The sequence below is a fragment of the Taeniopygia guttata genome, chromosome 4 (genome assembly GCF_048771995.1).
Source record: "Taeniopygia guttata chromosome 4, bTaeGut7.mat, whole genome shotgun sequence".
NCBI lineage: Eukaryota > Metazoa > Chordata > Aves > Passeriformes > Estrildidae > Taeniopygia > Taeniopygia guttata.
The window spans coordinates 22,593,073-22,611,410 of NC_133028.1; the positions used below are offsets into that span (position 1 = coordinate 22,593,073).

Genomic DNA, 18,338 nt, shown 5'->3' on the forward strand with positions numbered 1-18,338 from the left:
ACATGTTGTCAGCTGCTTGCTATTTTTTTTACCATGTAGGGATTTTTATGAGACATCTTTTTTTCTTCCTGATCTTTGAATCTAGGATCAAGGATTATTTTGGCAGGTGGCACGGAAGTCCCCTATTCCCATAAACCTTTGTTGTTGTATAATGGAGAATTAACTTGTCAGACTCCAAGTGGGAAAACAAACAGTATCTATTTAAGTACTCACCGTTTCCTTGGCAATTTGAAAGACTTTGGACCCGATATGCTGAGACAAATGCTTACTCAGACTCTAATGTTAAAAAGGTACCATCTGCATTTTAATTATATTGTATAAATTTTTTTCTTCTGTGCTTATAGTTCAATATATCATATCCTGGTGATTTTAAAGTGTCCTGCTGAACTCTGATAAATCAGATTGATCTGTAAGTTCACATAGCTCTCCAGGCAGACCAAGCAAAGTAAATGACCCAGTGATGGCTTGGAGTTTTTTTCACTGTAAATTAAAAGCCTAAAGTAATTTTTTTCAATACTTATTCGGAGTTTTGTGACAATGGCTCCTTCAAAACTGGCTGAGGGTGCTTCTGTTGTACTCTCCTCTCACTGTAATGAAGCAATGCAAAATCAGTATAATGGAAAGGATGCTAGAGTAGGGAAAGCTTATGGTTTACTGAAAAAGTGTGGTAGAAACAGGAGAAATAGAACTGTAAGGTACGCATTTTTATTTTTCCTTTCTTCCTGATATGTCTCTCTCTCCATGGCTTAGAAGTAAATGTTTTTATGTTTTCTCTAACAGAGAGAAAAAAATGTTGAGAGGGAGTTTTGAGTATGAGTAACACCTAAAATTAAAATAGTTGTAAATGTGTTTTACCTTCTATAGGTTTTCTGAAGCATGGGAGATTTGCAGTCTTCTGAATGACCAGTCTTGTTGGAATGAGCTGGCCAAAGCTTGCTTACATCATATGGAGGTGGATTTTGCAATACGTGTTTATCGAACATCTGGTAATGCGGGGATGGTGATGTCCCTAGAGCAAGTAAAGGTAAAATATAAGGTCTTACCTAGGAAATATAGTAATTTAATTCCTCTTTAATAATTGCTGAATTCTTGGGGTTTTTTTGTGGAGGGAAGGGGTTGATTTTGTTCAAACAGAAATTGAGTTGCTTTCAAGAGATATAGAGGATAAAGTGTCCAAACTACAGACTGTTTGCTTGATTTTCTCTTGAAGTGGTTTCAGTCTCTATTGGACTGCACAGTATTTCTTTCTGCTTTTTCTTGAGAACAGCAGAATATATTAATATCTCAGGCATTGGGAGGCTCTTACTTCCTTTTGTTATTTTTGAGAATACGTTGAAGACTGCTGTTTTTAAAAATCCAAAATAAAAACAGATTGCATCTATACATCTAAAAGTGAAACAGTACCTTAAAATTATACTTCTGCAAATTGCTGATTTTAGACTGTGTTAGCTCTAGTGGCACATGAGGGCTTTTTCTGGTTTGTGGAATCCAATACGCATCATTGTAAAATGTAAGGATATTTAGTTTTCCTATTTTGCTTTATTTTTCTTACAAGATTATGTTATTTATATAGTATTAATTTTCTTTTGGACTACTTCTGCACCTGTTATGTCTTTCTACAGGGAATAGAAGACCACAATCTTTTAGCAGGACATCTTGCAATGTTTACTAATGATTTTAATCTGGCTCAGGATTTGTATCTGGCATCCTCCTGTCCTATTGCTGCTCTTGAGGTATTCATTTAAGATGTGTATATTTTCTGCTGGTTTTGTTTCGAGATTAATGCTAGAATATTTTACCTTCTGATAATTTTGTCATTTCATGGTTTTGATCTTGCCATTGTGTGACTAGAATCATAGACTATTCTGAATTAGAAGGGAATCACAAGGATAATTGAGTCTTAACTCCTGGCCCTGCACAGGACAACCCCAAGGGTCACACCGTGTGCCTGAGGGCATTGTCCAAATGCCTCTGGAACTCTGGCAGGCTTGGTGCTGTGACCGCTGGCCTGGGGAGCCTGTTCCAGTGCCCAACCAAGGTTCACTGGGTGAAGAACCTTTTCTTGAATGATATCCAATGTAAAACTGCCCTGATACAGCTTCAGGTGGTTCCTTTGGGTCCTGTATCCGGGCGCCACAGAGAAGAGATCAGTGTCTGCCCCTTGTCTTCCCCCCTCCGAGGGAGCTGTGGATTGTGACAAGGTTTCCCCTCAGTCTCCTCCAGGCTGGACAGACCAAGTGACCTCAGCCACTTCTCATTCAGCTTCCCCTCAAGGCCCTTCACCATCTTTGTTGGCCACCTTTGGACACTTCTAATAGCTCTATTTCCTTCTTATATTGTGGTGCCCAAAACTGCACACTATATTCAAGATGAGGCTGTACCAGCACAAAGCACAGCAGGACAATCCCCTCCCTTGCCCGGCTGGCCATGCTGTGCCTGATGCACCCAGGACCGGGTTGTCCCTCCTGGCTGCCAGAGCACTGCTGGCTCACGTTCAACTTAACATGGACCAGGACCCTCAGGTCCCTTTCCAGCATCTCCTTCCCCAGTCTGTCTGTACATCTAGGTGCAGAGTCCAGCACTACCCCTTGTTAAACTTCAGTCTGTTGGTGAGTGCCCAGTCCTCTAATTTGGCAAGGTTTCTCTACAGAGCCTCCCTGACTTTGAGGGCTTCAAGAGCTCCTTCCAATTTATTATACCATTGGGTCCTTTGTTCAAGTCATTAATGAAGATGTTGAAGAGCACAGGACTGAGGATGGAACCCTGTGGAACCCCACTAGTGACAGGTCCCCAGTCTAATGTCACCCCATTCACTATAACGCTTTGTGCCTGACTCTAGACCCAGTTGCTCACCCATCCTGTGATATGTTTATTTAGCTGTGGGCTGGACATTTTACATACTCTAAGAGACCACATTCAAAGCTTTACTGAAATCCAAAGATATTACATCAATTGACTGTCCTTGATCAGCTAGGTGGGTTACCTTATAATAAAAGGAAATTAAGTTTGTCAGACAGGACTTTGCTCTCGTGAAGTTTTACTGGCTGTGACCAATGACTGCGTTGCCCTTGAAGTGTTTTTCAATAACTCCCAGAATAAACTTTTCCATAATTTTACCAGGCATTGAAGTGAGTGACAGGCCTGTCATTTCCAGGGTCAAACTAAGAGACCTTCCTTCAGGATGAACGTATCTCAAATTGTCTGAATTTTTCTAGAATATAAACTCAATATTTGTATAATTTATTAGAATAATTTAAAGTTCAGAAAATGTTACTGTTGTTCGTTAATAGATGCGAAAAGACTTGCAGCACTGGGACAAAGCACTTCAGCTGGCTAAGCACCTGGCCCCAGACCAAATCCCTTTCATATCGAAGGAATATGCGGTGCAGCTTGAATTTATGTAAGTTCTCCTGTAAGGCTCTAGTATAAGAATAGTAAACCAATACTCAAGCTCAATAGAAAACACAGAACTGAGATATTTCAGATGGCTGTATTGCTAAGAGAGGATTTAGTGAGGTCTTGCAGCTCTAGTATGAGGAAGAGGAGTTTTGCAAGGAATCTTTCATGCTAGAGACATGTTAGTAAATCATAGTTCCTTTTGACTAATTCTGCTATATGTAGGTTTTTTGCCACTGGTAGGTCTACTATATAATATCATCTATTAAATAAATACTTTGGTGCAGGCAAGTGCTTGGAAAATAGAGAAAGTCCAAATCATTTAACACTTCTTACATTGGATGAAAGCCATGCCTTTTGCCTGTCTTTCTTTAAATATCTGTAAGCCTTTACTTCCTTAAATTTTTTAGGTAGGGGTGTGTCTAATTTCAAGGCTGCCAATCCCTGAAAGACAGAAGGTATTAACCATTTGACATGATTTTAAAGCCTCTTTAATAGCTAATTCTTCCCAGATAAAACCTAGTCTGTTTAATATCTAAGTCAGGAGGAACAACTTGCCTATTAACAGTTTGTAGACAACTCCCTTCCCCTGTCAGTACACCTAGCATTGAGAGAGGACACTTGCTGGTCACAGAAAGGAAGGAATGGTTGCAGTTGAAGCAATGCAACCATATGGAACTTGAGTTCTGAATGTACTCCAGGAAAAAAAATTGCCTTTGATATTGTGTTGCAAAAATTCTGAATAATTTCAAAGATTAGCTTCATTTGTCTTCCAGAAAAGTCTGGAATAGGGCTGAGACCACTGGTTGTATTTTGCACATAGATTATTTGCCTTTCAAGGGAGGTTTATTGGTCTCCATCCAACAGAAATGAGAGATGGAATTGTCTCTTTGACTAAGTGCTTGATCAAGCCCATAAGAAGTGCTGTGATATACTTGTGTAACTGTCCACCTCTCAAAACCTTCTATCCAGTCATTATGTCTAAATCAAGACAGATACATCATAATGCATGCATAAAGTGGTAGGAAGGCAAACATCTCTTCCTGTTAGAAATATTTGTATAACTTCCAGTTTTCTTTTAGGGGTGATTATGTTAATGCTCTGGCACATTATGAGAAGGGAATCACTGGAAACAGCAAGGTAATTCCTTTTTAGTAATGATAGCATTGTACTGTCACAATATACATTAAGCTCTCATGTTTCAAACTCATTTGAATTCTAGGCTTTAAATTCACCTCAAAATTAAATGTTATTAAGGCTGTAATGTTTTGTTAGTTTGTTTCAATAGTTGATTACTGTCGCTTTTGTGACCTGGTGTTTCTAATGTGTAATCTATAGTTACTGCTTTTTCATTTGACTGACAGTACCAGGAACACGATGAAGTTTGCCTTGCTGGAGTGGCTCAGATGTCCATTCGAATGGGAGATGTCCGTCGAGGGGTAAACCAGGCCATTAAACATCCCAGTAGGTTACTAAAAAGAGACTGTGGAGCTATTCTGGAGAATATGAAGGTACTCAAGGGACTTAATATAAGTTAAGGCTGAATATGTGATTTCACTATGTTAGTAATTAATTTATGATCTTAATTTAGAAATTATATTTTAATGGTTTCCAATATTGTAGCAATTTTCAGAGGCTGCTCAGCTGTATGAAAAGGGACAATATTATGACAAGGCAGCATCAGTATACATCCGGTGTAAAAACTGGTAAGTACAGGCTTCAGGGAAATGTTATATTTTAGAATCCTCTTTGGAAAAGATAAATTCTTTAAATAGCACGAATGCCTCATTAACTATGTTTCATTGATTTTATTGTTCCAAATTGAAGCTTAAAGATTCTCTCAGAAATTTATATTGTTTTAATATAGTCTTACTGTAAATGGGCAATAATTCTTTCCTTTCTTTCTGTGTGAGTTGTGTTTAAAGATTCATGCCGTTTCAAGTCCTTTGTGGGTGTGTGTACATGCACACATCCACATGGAATTTAGTGGACACTGAGCATAGTAATTACATTTGTGTAGTTACTGTGTAATTAATTAGATTTCTTAGTTTTGTAATATGCATAGCTGATACTGGGTATTTGGACAGTTGGAAATGATTCAAGAGTAGCCAGTATCATAATTTTCTTTTTTTAGTTAATTTGTTTATTGTGAATTTTCCATTTGAAGAGTCCAATTTTCTGAGAGATTTAAGGGCTCCTTTCTGGCCTAATTACTTTTTATGGACTCCTACATTAGGAACTGATCAGACAGTTCAGTAAGACCTCTTTCATATGAGTGTTCTAAAGATTAGGTTGGAATATTATGTGCATTTATTTGAAAAATGAAAATTTTATTCCATCAAAGAATTGTCAGTGGTATCAAAATGAGCCAGGAGAGCACTTGGTTAAGGGGAGTAGCTTGCATCTAATGATAACCTTGATTTGGGAAGTGGGAGGTACAAGGTTTACTTGTTTACTCTTGTAGAAGGAGGTTCAGTTTGAAGAGTGCTCATCTTTTAGTCAGAGAGGTGGGATTTAAGGTCGGCCTCTGCTGAGTCTTTCATATCCTTTGTCCTGAAAGGCCCACTGCTTAGCTTGCTGGTTTTTATGGATCTTTCAGGTTGCAGTTTTAATGCTGTGCTTCTTTTGTTGATTAATCCAAGAACACCTGAGGTAAAAATTGTTGGTCTGGCACTTCTTATGATTGTACACCTCAGACTTAAAAAAAAGAGGAGACTGTCTTCAAGCCTGTATGCTCATAAAGCAATCTGTGATTTCCAGTTCTTACAAAGTGCAACTTTTTGAAAATATTGAAATTACTTCAAAGTTTATTCATTATGTTCAGTTTCTTCTATTAGACTCCTTTTAAATGTTGATATAAACATGACAGTTTTACTGGAGAAAATTTAGAACCAGCTGTATTTATTATATGGCTATTATCTTTCTAGGGCAAAGGTTGGTGAACTTCTTCCTCAGGTTTCATCTCCAAAGATTCACCTACAATATGCAAAGGCCAAGGAAGCAGATGGCAGGTATTTTTGAATGCTCTTTTTAAATATAAAACATGTTATTGCTGTTGTTGTTATCATTATACATGAGTGTATTTGTAAAATAAAACACATACTTGCATAAAATAGTCTTGTGAAAATGGATTCTAAAATATGTAAACTTAAGTTTACACTTTGTGTATCGAAGATTTGAAATATAATCTAAGGACATTTATCTGGTATCAAAAATTTGTTTCTAATTAATTGTTTTCCTGTCTAAACATTAATATCTTTCTAACAAAAATCATCAAAGTCTTCAAACTACTGAACTTTAAAACCATTCAGTCCACTTAGCAGAGTATTCAAATTCAGTTTGTTTCTAACAACTCCTTAGCTATGATTTTAAAGGTCATTCAAAGGGAGAATAATCATGAAGGATTTTTTTTCATTTTAGAATCAAATTACTGGTACATCTTAATGGCTGCATTTGCATAATAATAATGCAAAATTATTAGCTGAAGTGAAAGCCCCAGATTGGTTATATTTAATCACAGAATGTAGGTCCTCCTAGTCCTTACCGCAAGTAAATGTACTTTAGAATAATGATACTTTAAAATATGAAACATCACCAGAGTTTAATGTTTGCATTGATGAGACTAGAAAATACTGTTTCTATAAATTGCATAGTGAGAGAATGGGAAATTTCTTGATCTTGTCTACAGAAAAGAGGTCTTATTTTTAAAATTGTACACCTAGCTAAAAAGTTTGGGTTTTATTGTTCTCTTGCTCTCAAGGGATTTCATATGGAAGAGATTAACTGGTTTTAATATATAACAAAAAAAAAGAGCTGGCAGAGTAGGTCAAAAATAGTATTGTGGTAGACATTTTTCTGTTGCCTCTGCTTTTCATTCTCCTCAGAGAAAATGAAATAGAAACCAAAAAGAATGTAGTAAATGCAGAGCAGTTCAATTACATGCAAACTGAAAAGAATTTGCCACAAAGTAATCTCACAGAAATAAAGTACTTTATGTTTCCTTCACACCATATTATAGAGTTATTTACAAAGTTAAAATAACTGATGTGGAGCTATTATTTTGCAGGTACACGGAAGCTGTGATAGCTTATGAACATGCAAAACAGTGGGATAGTGTAATTCGACTATATTTGGATCACCTAAATAATCCTGAAAAGGCTGTTGATATTGTGAGAGAAACACAATCTCTTGAAGGAGCAAAGATGGTGGCCAGGTAACAATCATGTTACGCATACTAAAAAGAAGTCTCTGTCTGTTGGGAATTTATGAGGCTTGCTAACATATTAGACTCTGGTTATTGGTATTGGCTAGTGAGTGTATAATTGAGTTCTCTAAGATTTAGACAACTAAATAGGTACTGATATCTTTTGTTCTTGTTGACTTTCTGATTAAAATTATATTAACCTGAAGGAATAAGTTTAGACAATAATAAAAAATTGCCATGCTGTATTATTTATACTAAGTTAATTTTAGGAATCTAGTTAAAACAATTGACATACAAAATGGATTAGAAGTGTGTCATATATGTATGTATGTTATGTACTGTATTCCTGAAACATTTGCTGTATTTATTAAGCTAATTAGTACTAAGGTATTAATTTGTCATTCTGATTAGATTCTTTCTGCGGCTTGGTGACTATGGTTCTGCCATCCAGTTCCTGGTTATGTCCAAATGTAATAATGAAGCTTTCACATTAGCTCAACAACACAACAAGATGGAGATTTATGCTGATATCATCAGTGAGTATTCCAGGCTCATAGTTTTCTTGCATTATGTTCTGCTGTTCTTTTAGTTAATTTTAACAAATTTAAAATCATAAGACAATGGGTGTTTAGTTGTGTTTCCCATTTCCAGTCATCGTGCCCAGGTTTGGTAAGATGTATACTTCAGGCCTACAAGCCAGACTTTACTTTCAGCTTTGCTATCTGCTTGGTTTTCTAATCTTGCCTGTCCTACAGGGTTTTTTGTTTATCCATAGAGATTTATCTAGACTATTTTCTTGTGCCCATTGAGGAATCCCTTTCTTTGACCTTGATACAAAATGGAGCATTTCAGTGGTACAGTTCTTGATTTTTGTTCCCTTTTCCTTTTCTCTTGATTCCAGCTCTTTTCTTACATGTCACTTTTTTGCCGTTTCTACTCTTTAAGACCCTTCATGGCCTCCTCTTGTCTCAGTGAGAAATGGAAAAGAGACCTTACTGAGAAGCTGACTTTTATCTTAGGCCATCAAGCCAGAGTCCATCTTGTCAATTGGCACCAAATTTTGTGTTTGTGTGAGGCACCTTTAGTGCCCTATCAGCTCCGCATATGTATCTCCCAAATTCTCATATTTTCACTTAATCTCTTTGTTTAGACATTGATTTCTTATTGTGAAGGTTATAAAAGCTTGGCAACAGTTGGCTTGGAGATGTATGGTTGCAGATGATTGTCAAGGTGGCCACAATTGTTCTACAGTTACTTATGCTTTCTTACTTCTGTCCAAAATGTGATGTTTCAATCTGTAATCCAAGTGGGTAGAAAAGGAGTTTAAAACTAACTGTGGAGTAGTGGCTTTGTTTAACATGTGTACAGCAGAATGGAGTCTTGGTTAGAAGACTTTAGTTCTCTCTGCTACCACATGGTTGCATTGTCCCTGATAGCCTTGCTTTGTACAAGTATGCTTCCATATTGTGAAACTGTGAAAGTTTTTCAGGTGATAATTTCGTAATCACTTGCTCTGCTTTATTGTTGCCAGGACATGATGGAAAAATTCATTATCAGATCATAGCAACGCCCATTTCATTGTGCTTTTTTATAAGAGAAGGTTGTGACAGGATATGGGGGGATGGTTTTAAACTAAAGGAGAGTAGATTTAGATTAGATATTAGGAAAATTTTCTTTATTGGAGTAAATGGTGAGGTGCTGGAAGAGGTTACCCAAGGAAGTTTTGGATGTCCCATCCCTGGAAGGGTTCCAAGACCAGGTTGGATGGAACTCTGGGCAAGATGGTCTAGTGAAAGTCCCTGTGCATGGCAGGGGGCTTGGAACTAGATGATCTTTAAGATCCCTTCAAACTCAAAATCATTCTATTATTCTATGATTCTGTGAAAAACAGATATCTTATTATGGTGTAAAACCTGTGGAAACAATTATTTCACTATGTTATTAGCTCCTAATGTCTGACATTTGGTCTGATTAAATAGGAAAAAAATGTGTAAGACACAATTTGAGTCTGTCTGGCTTTGGTTTTCTTCAAATGTCAGAAGAAAAACACAGTAAAATAGGAATATGTTCATTCAGTAGGGTCTTTATCTTATTTATTAAGAATATAGTGCTGTCACTCAGATCTGTCTGTTGCAGGTTCTGAAAGTGCTACCAATGAAGATTATCAGAGCATTGCACTCTATTTTGAAGCAGAAAAGAAACATTTTCAGGCGGGGAAATTTTTCTTGCTGTGTGGTCAATATGGACGGGTCAGTGCTTAAAGGATAAGTCAGTGAAAGTTAAATGTTTATAGAAACTGTTCAAAATACAGTCTTCAGGAAAGTTCATATTAGATTTTAAGTGCCTTTACTGATGACCTACTGATATTTTTTTAAAAGAGTAAAAAATGTAAGCAAACTATTTACATTTACAGTTATCTAGACTGTGTTCCATGAATGATACATTGCCATGCACATGTTGTTCATAAATGTAGAAGCTTGAGGTGAATCAGTGATATATTATTGTCAATGAATCTCTGAATGTCATGATCTACAGCACAATTTATTTACATTTCATTGGCTTGACTAGTGGAGACTTGGTTGCAGAGTGACTAATTAAACTGAAAGCTTTTTTTTTTTTTAAAGAAAATATGTTAATTGAAGTATGTTGATTGACACACTTCTGATCAGTTACAAGTCTGTGAACTGATGATTGTTAAATGTTTGATTTTTGCATACTGAACACATACCAAAAAAATATGACTGATTTTTGCATATTGTGGCCATTGTAGATGATAGCTCCTTCAACTGTGGCATGGGAAGCTCCATGACATTAAAAACATTTCTGTGGGCATCTTTCACAGTTAGTGGAGGTGTACACCAGAATTTGGCAAAGTTTCAGTTGTTTCTTGCATGAGTATCTGTAAGACCAGTATCTCTGTAGGTGAGATAAGCATTCAATATGCCACTTTGTTATCAAAATGCAGAGAGAGAGAACTTGATAAAAATTAGAAAAAATTAGTTTAATGGGTCTCAATTTTAACTTTTCTTCTGTATAATTTTAGGCATTAAGGCACTTCTTGCAAAGTCCAAGCACAGAAGATAACTTGGCTATGGAAATGGCAATTGAAACAGTAAGCAATTTTGATAAAACAAAAAATTCTTCATCTTTTTAAGAAGTTTACCTTCATTATTGTGACATTTTCCCAGCATCAGTGAGTGTGTTTGGTTAGATTGCAAATAGAAGAAAAACAGTATCAGTAAAGATATCTAGATGTGTCTAAAAATCCCAGCTTAACACATTAGAAAATAAATAGGAACTTCCGCATGTCATAGCTGATGAACCAAATAATCATCTGGTTTGAACATACAGAACTAAAAAAATCATATTCTAAATCTATCTAGCTTCAGTGCTTTATGGAAAGGCTCCTTATGAGTGAGTTATTTTTCTCTTCTTCCTTCATATCATAATTTCTTGTGTCTTTTTTTAATAGGTGGGACGGGCAAAAGATGAAGCCCTAACAAATCAGCTGATTGACTATCTTATGGGAGAGGGGGATGGCATGCCCCAGGTATTGTATTTTTATCACTGCTATTGTGTTACATTTCTGTGCTACAAGATATTTTGAGCTTACTTTGTCCTAAAATTCTTTGTAGGCACAGACTGTGCTTTAGCTTTCATCAAGGAGCAAGACTTGTATGATCATTCTATGAGTCATTCACCCAGTAACTCCAGATTCAGAAATGTAAGAAAGGAAGCAACTATCTTAGATATAATAATTTTTTCTTCAATCATCTTTATGAAAGCAGATAGTTGGACAGAGGAGGTTCAAATTAATGCTCATAATGAGAGTAAGAGACAAAACTTAGCTGTTTGTTGTTGCCAGTTTGCCAGCTAGCTGTTGCCTTTCCCAGATGAACAGTTAACATGTGTTTGTCTCAAGACAAGCTACAGCACTGATCTCTTCCTGCAGGAGCAGAGTTGGTCTGACTTTTGCAGTGGAAGAAAGTAAGGTTCAAAGTAGGAGATGCAGGTCAAAACCCCAAAGCTGGCCAGGCTACAAAAGTTCTTGTGTTCAACACCAGTGTAAGGCATAAAATGTTGCAGACAGATTTTCAAAATTAGCAGCTCCTTTTTGATTTCTGAGTGGGGTAGATGATAGTAGAGCTTGTTGTACATTCAGTCATATTTGAGCTTGAGTTCATGGAACTAAGTGGCTGAACCACTAGAAGTTTTACTGCCTGTTACAGCAGACCTGGAATGTGAGCTGTGGTGAAAGCCAGACCTCAGGTGAGGGCGTTGCAGTCTGCAGTCAATTGCTTAGTCAAGGAATTTAAGGTGTCATACAAAGTCATGGTAAATACAGTCAGGTGCAATATGATATATATGGAAGAATAAATTATGCCTTGCTGAAGGCAGTAAGGTTTGGTAATTATGGAGATGACAGGGGCTCAGTGCAAGTTGATTTCACCCCTAATACTTCAGTTGTGGTTTACAATTCTGTTAGGAAATTGGAAACTCTGTCTCTTTCCTCTCTGTATGGATTAAGGATTTGAGATTTTAGACTTTTAGAGACATTGGACATTTGATGTCCAAGAAAACTTTGCTTTTGTAAAAGATAAAAAGAGGAGAACCAAACCTCTATCTCTTTATTATTTATCTGTTACTTTACCTTTAATATGAAATGTGAATTTTAGTAAAATTATGAGAGAAGCAAAACATGGCAAAACAAAAAGAATTCAACTACAAGAACCCAAAGGGAATTAAACTGTTGGAGGCACTGGATGAAAAATCTATGCGGTATCAGTGTAAGCAAGACTAATTTCATATTTATGCTGGAAGTTGGGTGGAGAGAAACTGTAGCATCCAGCCTCTTTCCTCAGAACAGCAGTCTAGCTGCCTCATTCAGAAAAGTCCATGGGACTGGGTAAGGGAAGTGAGTATGATCTCCATAGGAAAGAGGTTCTAAAGATTTTAGAAAATATTTAGGAATGTTTTGAATGCCATTATTGCAATATTTAACATTGTTTTGAACTTCAGTATAGAGCTTTTTTTTCCTTATTTAAAAGCTCTCTCTTGTTCTTCTGAATGCTTTAATCCAATCTACATAGTCTCTCTCAGTGAGTAACAAAATTTTACTTTATCAAATCATATATTTTTGCTTTAAAAGCTACTTTAAAAACAGTCATTATCTTCATTGTGCTATGGAGACTGTTCTCAAACTTACCAAGCAAGATATTATTGTTTTTAGAAAATAGAAGCTTCTATGTCATGGCATTTTTGTAAAGCTGAAAGTAAGAGTGAATTTAATAGTAGCCATGCAGCAGAAACTTGCTCATCATTTCAAGCATTGATCTTCAAACCACATCATCACTGACAGCAGGCTGATTGCTTTAAATCTTTCACAGCCAACAGTTGTGTGGCATTTTAATAAAGTGCCATATTATCAAAATTATTATGCTCACCAAAATTTTGCTACACTATTGTCTGATTAATTATAAACTATTTCTTAGATGTGTGATTATATCAACTATTGTGTTTATTAACTTCAACATACAAAGGTTCTTAATTTGTTCATATGTGCTCTATCAGGGAACACTAACTAGCAAGGTTCTGCTGTTTGCTGTGTGCATATTTTCTGAGTACATACGATTTAAAAAGAAAAATTAAACTAAAATTATGAGTATTTAGTATTAAATCAGATTGCAATAATATATTTTCCAAAGACCTTAGGAAATTTATTGTATTATAAAATTCTTTCCTGCATTTTCTTCAACTTACTGATTTTAAAGGTAGAAGTATGAAAGTAAAACGTGGGACTAATGTTGCTTGAATTACTTTCACTTTTTTATTCTTTTTTTCTTTTTCTCTTTTTTGGAGGGGGGAATAAGTATTTTAAATATATTATTTAAGTGAAATATAATTAGGAACATGGCAAATAGCATATAAGACCACTGGTCCATGCTGGGACAGGATCCTTCCTGCTGCAGCAGGAGAAAGGGGAGAAGCAGCCTGGATGGGGAAGTAGTGCTGTTTTCTGCTACTCATCAATGGAATGGCCATCTGTGACCATTAGGTGATGTAGAAGTTGGGAAGAATTATGTCATAACCCACTGTTTTCACTAATTTTTGGTTTACCCCAAGAAATAGCAATTTTACTTTTTAAGGCAGTATACAGTGAATAAATAGTATCTGTTAATATAAGTAGTTGCAGTTATTTTATTATCCAGATAACTATTTCATTATTCTTAAGTTACAATTCTTATGGTGTTCAACCTCTTGACCATGTGTTACTTAAAATTCAACTCCATCATTAGTTTAGCAGTAATTCCTTTTGGTGACTTAATGTTTTTCTTTGTATTTCAAGTTAGAAAGAAGATTTTTGTCTTCTGTTTTTTCTTTCTGTCTGTGATCCTTTCTCTCTTGCTTTTATTTATGTGATTTTTTTGGTAATTTTTTCTTTGCTTCTAAAGTACAATCTAATCTTTGCAGTCATCTTCTCTACGAGGAAATATCTTTATATCTTTAATATTTCTGTTCCCTTTAATTTCTTCTTTTTTTTTTTCTGTGTCTGAGGCTTAGATACAAAACCCACAGTATTCCAGAGAATAATGCAACATTAATTAATACAATTATTGTTGTAGTAATTTTTATACCATTTTAACATAGAATGCACACTTTGAATGTTTGGATTTACTACTAATATTGCAGAATTGATTGGTTTGGATTTTTTTGCTAAGATCTCCTGAAAGTTGCTAGTATTTTCTTTTTTTTAGTTCATTTGTGCATTTAAATTAGAACAATACAATTATATACATTATTTAGCTTATTTTAATCCAAATTTACTAATTAGAAGATTATAATATACAGGCTTTACTTTTTATTCACCCCATTTTAGAAATCTCTTCTAATGATATAAAATAGTGACACTTACCCAATTTTTTTTGTACTTAATATTTCCTTTTCAACATACGCCAAGTCATTTTATTTTGCTTTTTGTTTTTTTCTACTTCTTTAGTAGCAATAAATAGAATATTTTTAACATTTACTATTTCTATTCTTTCTTTTCTATTTCTATATTTTATTTTGTATTTTTAGGAATTACCTCTTGAGGATTTTCTCAATCCAACTTTTCTCAAAACCAAACCAACTCTGATTTGTTATCAAAGACCAATTATTCTTTTTCTCATTAGTGTTTTTTTTTACTAGTCTTCTAGACATTTGAGTACACTTACAAAAATAGAACTTGTGTTCATTTTCTACAATACTGCCATCTTGGTTTTTCGTTTTGTTTTTAAATTATTTCACTAATTTGCCTGCTGTTAGATTGCCAGTTTTTGGGTGAATTGTTTGCTACATTTGCCATTCTTGAGTTATATAATTATCAAAATTTCCCGATGTAGCAAATTATAAATTTTATTCATTTTTTTAGCTGGTTGTCCCCTAATTTTCAATTTGTTAGCTGTCTTCTATGTCCACCATCTGGTCCCAGAACAATACATTCATTAGGGGCCAGATTCTGTCATCTGCATCTACACTAAGCAGTATTTGCATCTAGATCCGTAACCCAATTTCTGAAGGGAGTTCCTGGGTTCTTTTCTGATGCTGTAAATGCCCACACAGCAGGAGTTGTTTGGTTTCCCCCTGTACAACTCTCCATGTGCATAGTGGTCTGTGGCTTTCTGCATCCCTCCTGACAGGGCTTGGCCAGCACCCACCAGGACTCCCTTGGGCCCCTGGCGTGGGTGTTCTGTGCCTGGGCAGCAGCCAAACCCTGCAGGCAACTGTGGCATAGCTGGAGTGTGTTCATACAAAGAGCTATTCATGAAGCAAGCTTGTCTGCTTTCTTTGGAGAATGTGGTGGTGAGATGAGCAATTTCAAGAAAGTGAATACAGCAGTATGAATTTAGTCAGTATTAATTGATTTTATCTAATTTCATTCAGGATGCCAAGTACTTGTTCCGCTTGTACATGGCCCTAAAGCAGCACCGAGAGGCTGCCAGAACTGCCATCATAATTGCCAGGGAGGAGCAGTGTTCAGGTAAGTCTGTTTCCTCTGATGTGATGGCATCTCTCATGCTACCTCCTTAGGTACCCTAGGTAGGATGCTGTTACTTGTGTAGGATTCTATTTAGAGCTCTAAGACATGTACCAGTGCTTTTAATTATATTCAAGTTCAGTTTTGAATTTGAAAGTAGACTTGAGGAAAACCTGTGGACTCACACCTGTATATTAAATATTGGGAAAAAAATAAACTTGTGGAAAATATCTGTGTTTTTTATTACTTCAAGTAAGCATAGTGATTAAGACAGCCTGTGACTTTACCTTTTTGTGTATTACAGGTCATAGAGTTGCCATTTTATAGATGGTTGCTGGTTTGCAACTGATCTTTTAGTCTTAGCACCTGACTTTTATCAGTGGAAGATGGGCAGAGGAGTTGATTTCTGTTGAAGGACCAGACATATGCTTACTTTAAGCTTGGTTTTCCTTTGTAATGGGTTGCGAAAGTTAGAAAAAAAAAAAGTTAGAGGGCTAGAAGCAAAATAGCTGCCACCTGCATTATTCACTCTCCTCTGTAGCTATGGCAACAACCCTACCATAACACTGCTTGCTTTTCATTTCAATTATGTAAAAAGAAAACTCTATAAAGGAAAAATAGCAGTCTTGGGAATAACCCAGGCAAATTAACATTTATGTGCTGCTCCTCAGCATTGGGCTAAGGAGCGGAAAAACCTCTGAAACCTCTTGGCAAGCAAATCTCCTAATTGATCATAGAAGTGAATAATGTATTTGTGCTAATTATATAAGCAGGAAATGCAAAGGCTCAAGGGTTTAAATATTTACTAGCATCTCTGAATCTGAAAACTTATATCTAAAATGTAGTATCCCATTGTGTATTTCATATTTCCTAGTAGCATAAATGTGTTCTGCAGCAGTGTAATAAGAAGCATAATGTTTGTCTCATTAAAAGCACCAATCTTGCAGTGACTGTTTCTTCTGGAGAGGCAGTTTTACATCAGCCCCCTCTTCTTTCAGAAGATTTCAGTGAGCTTGATTGTGAAATTTTCTCTAATACAGTTTGTTCTTTCCTTAAAAAAATCCATCTAATAAAAATATTTAAATCATACTGCTTGGTATTTTTCTTTGGGTATGCCATTTTAAGTGTAGTTTTTCTTGAAGTTGTTTTTGTGTAATCACTTGATTTTAAGAGTGTATTATACTGAGAGTCAGTAATAATAGAATATAAAAGAATAATGTTGTTTTCCAGCAACTAATTCTGAAGTGATATTCAGCTGTCTCACACAAATTTCAGTTTGATTCAATTGTAGTGTATAACAAAACATTACAAATTGTTCTGTAGAGTGAAAACATCTGCTGATAGAGAAATATAGGGAGGCAAAGGAAAATGTTTGCTGAAATAACTAGAATTTCCTTTAAATGCTTCCAGCTGTGAAGAGTATGACTTTCTCAGCCTCTAATAATGCATAAAAACTCTTAAATAATCAGCAAAACAACCCCAAAACAAAAGAAGAAAAAAACAACTAAGAATAGACTAATTGCAAAACAGTACTTGATTTCAGCTACATTGATAATTTAATGAAATCCTGTGGTTTCAGGACAATCCTCCATGGTAAACTTGACAAAGTATAACCAAGTGAAGTAACATTCAAATTTTAACTGTCCCTTGACAGGTTTTGGGTTTGGTTGCAGAGGCAAGGAGTTGCCAAAGCAAATGATCAAGTTAAAGTATACTAAATTAACTGTTAATTTTTTTTAAGGGAACTATCGAAATGCACGTGATGTTCTTTTCAGTATGTATTCAGAGTTAAAGACCCAGAAGATAAAAATTTCTTCTGAAATGGCTACAAACCTTATGATTCTACACAGCTATATTTTAGTGAAGGTAAGGAACTGAGAAATTGAATTTACTTGTAAGTTGCACAGTGTCTGATTTATTGAACTGTATTGTATGGATGTTCCGTGTACATAAATTATATTGTCATAGAGATTGTATCACAGAATCCAAGATAATGCTAACAGTAAGCTTCAGGAGGACAACCCATAGTTGTTTCTGCCTCTTTGAGTAGCATATTCTTTTTTAAAATACTGAATAAATGAAAATTACATATGGCTTCCTGTTTTGTTTTTGGAATCATACTTACAAATACTATGCTACAACTATTTATTACTATTATTGTTGTTGTATTTGAGGTTGTTATCCATAAATAGATCACTGCTTTTCTGTAAATGAAATTAAGCAGGAGCTCAAATTATTTCTGTTTGTTAACCCATGGGTGCCCATGAGGATATTCATTCCTACAGCCAGCTTCAGCCTCCCTTTCTACCGGCAGTGAGGCAAGAGCTGAGTGGTGGGCTGAAGGCCAGAAAGACTGGGGAAGAGCCATGCTGAGGCCTCTGGTCCCTTCTGGAGTCCAGCTCTGCTCAGTTTCATGAAGGAGCTGCTGGCATGCAGCTCCCAGCAGGATGAATGAATGCCAAGAGCAGGCTGCAGGGATCACTCTCCAATGGCTGCAGTAAATGTGGTTTGTTTGCTGCGTTCCAGATTCACGTGAAACGTGGTGATCACATGAAGGGAGCACGGATGCTTATACGTGTAGCCAACAACATCAGCAAGTTCCCGTCACGTAAGTGCTGACAGCAGAGGAGCTGTGCTCTGCAGGGCAACTCATTAATCAGCCCTGCACTGCAAGGGTCATCTTCCCCTTGTGATCCTGTGGGCAACAACAGGATGCTCTGC

General features: G+C 36.0%; 1 protein-coding gene across 5 annotated transcripts in view; it reads left to right on the top strand.

Moving 5' to 3' along the window:
- The window catches only part of WDR19 (WD repeat domain 19), a 38,407-nt gene that overhangs the window by 14,235 nt on the left and 5,834 nt on the right, over positions 1–18,338 (top strand). For all 5 annotated transcript variants that reach the window (XM_030270937.4, XM_030270936.4, XM_030270940.4 and 2 more), the window contains 16 exons: positions 86–290; positions 865–1,024; positions 1,623–1,733; positions 3,291–3,400; positions 4,479–4,536; positions 4,761–4,907; positions 5,020–5,102; positions 6,324–6,407; positions 7,463–7,609; positions 8,012–8,136; positions 9,737–9,849; positions 10,644–10,712; positions 11,073–11,150; positions 15,524–15,620; positions 17,359–17,483; positions 18,144–18,225. In XM_030270937.4, the coding sequence (XP_030126797.4) occupies positions 86–290; positions 865–1,024; positions 1,623–1,733; positions 3,291–3,400; positions 4,479–4,536; positions 4,761–4,907; positions 5,020–5,102; positions 6,324–6,407; positions 7,463–7,609; positions 8,012–8,136; positions 9,737–9,849; positions 10,644–10,712; positions 11,073–11,150; positions 15,524–15,620; positions 17,359–17,483; positions 18,144–18,225 (1,794 nt within the window). The remainder of the gene's footprint in view (positions 1–85; positions 291–864; positions 1,025–1,622; positions 1,734–3,290; positions 3,401–4,478; positions 4,537–4,760; positions 4,908–5,019; positions 5,103–6,323; positions 6,408–7,462; positions 7,610–8,011; positions 8,137–9,736; positions 9,850–10,643; positions 10,713–11,072; positions 11,151–15,523; positions 15,621–17,358; positions 17,484–18,143; positions 18,226–18,338) is intronic.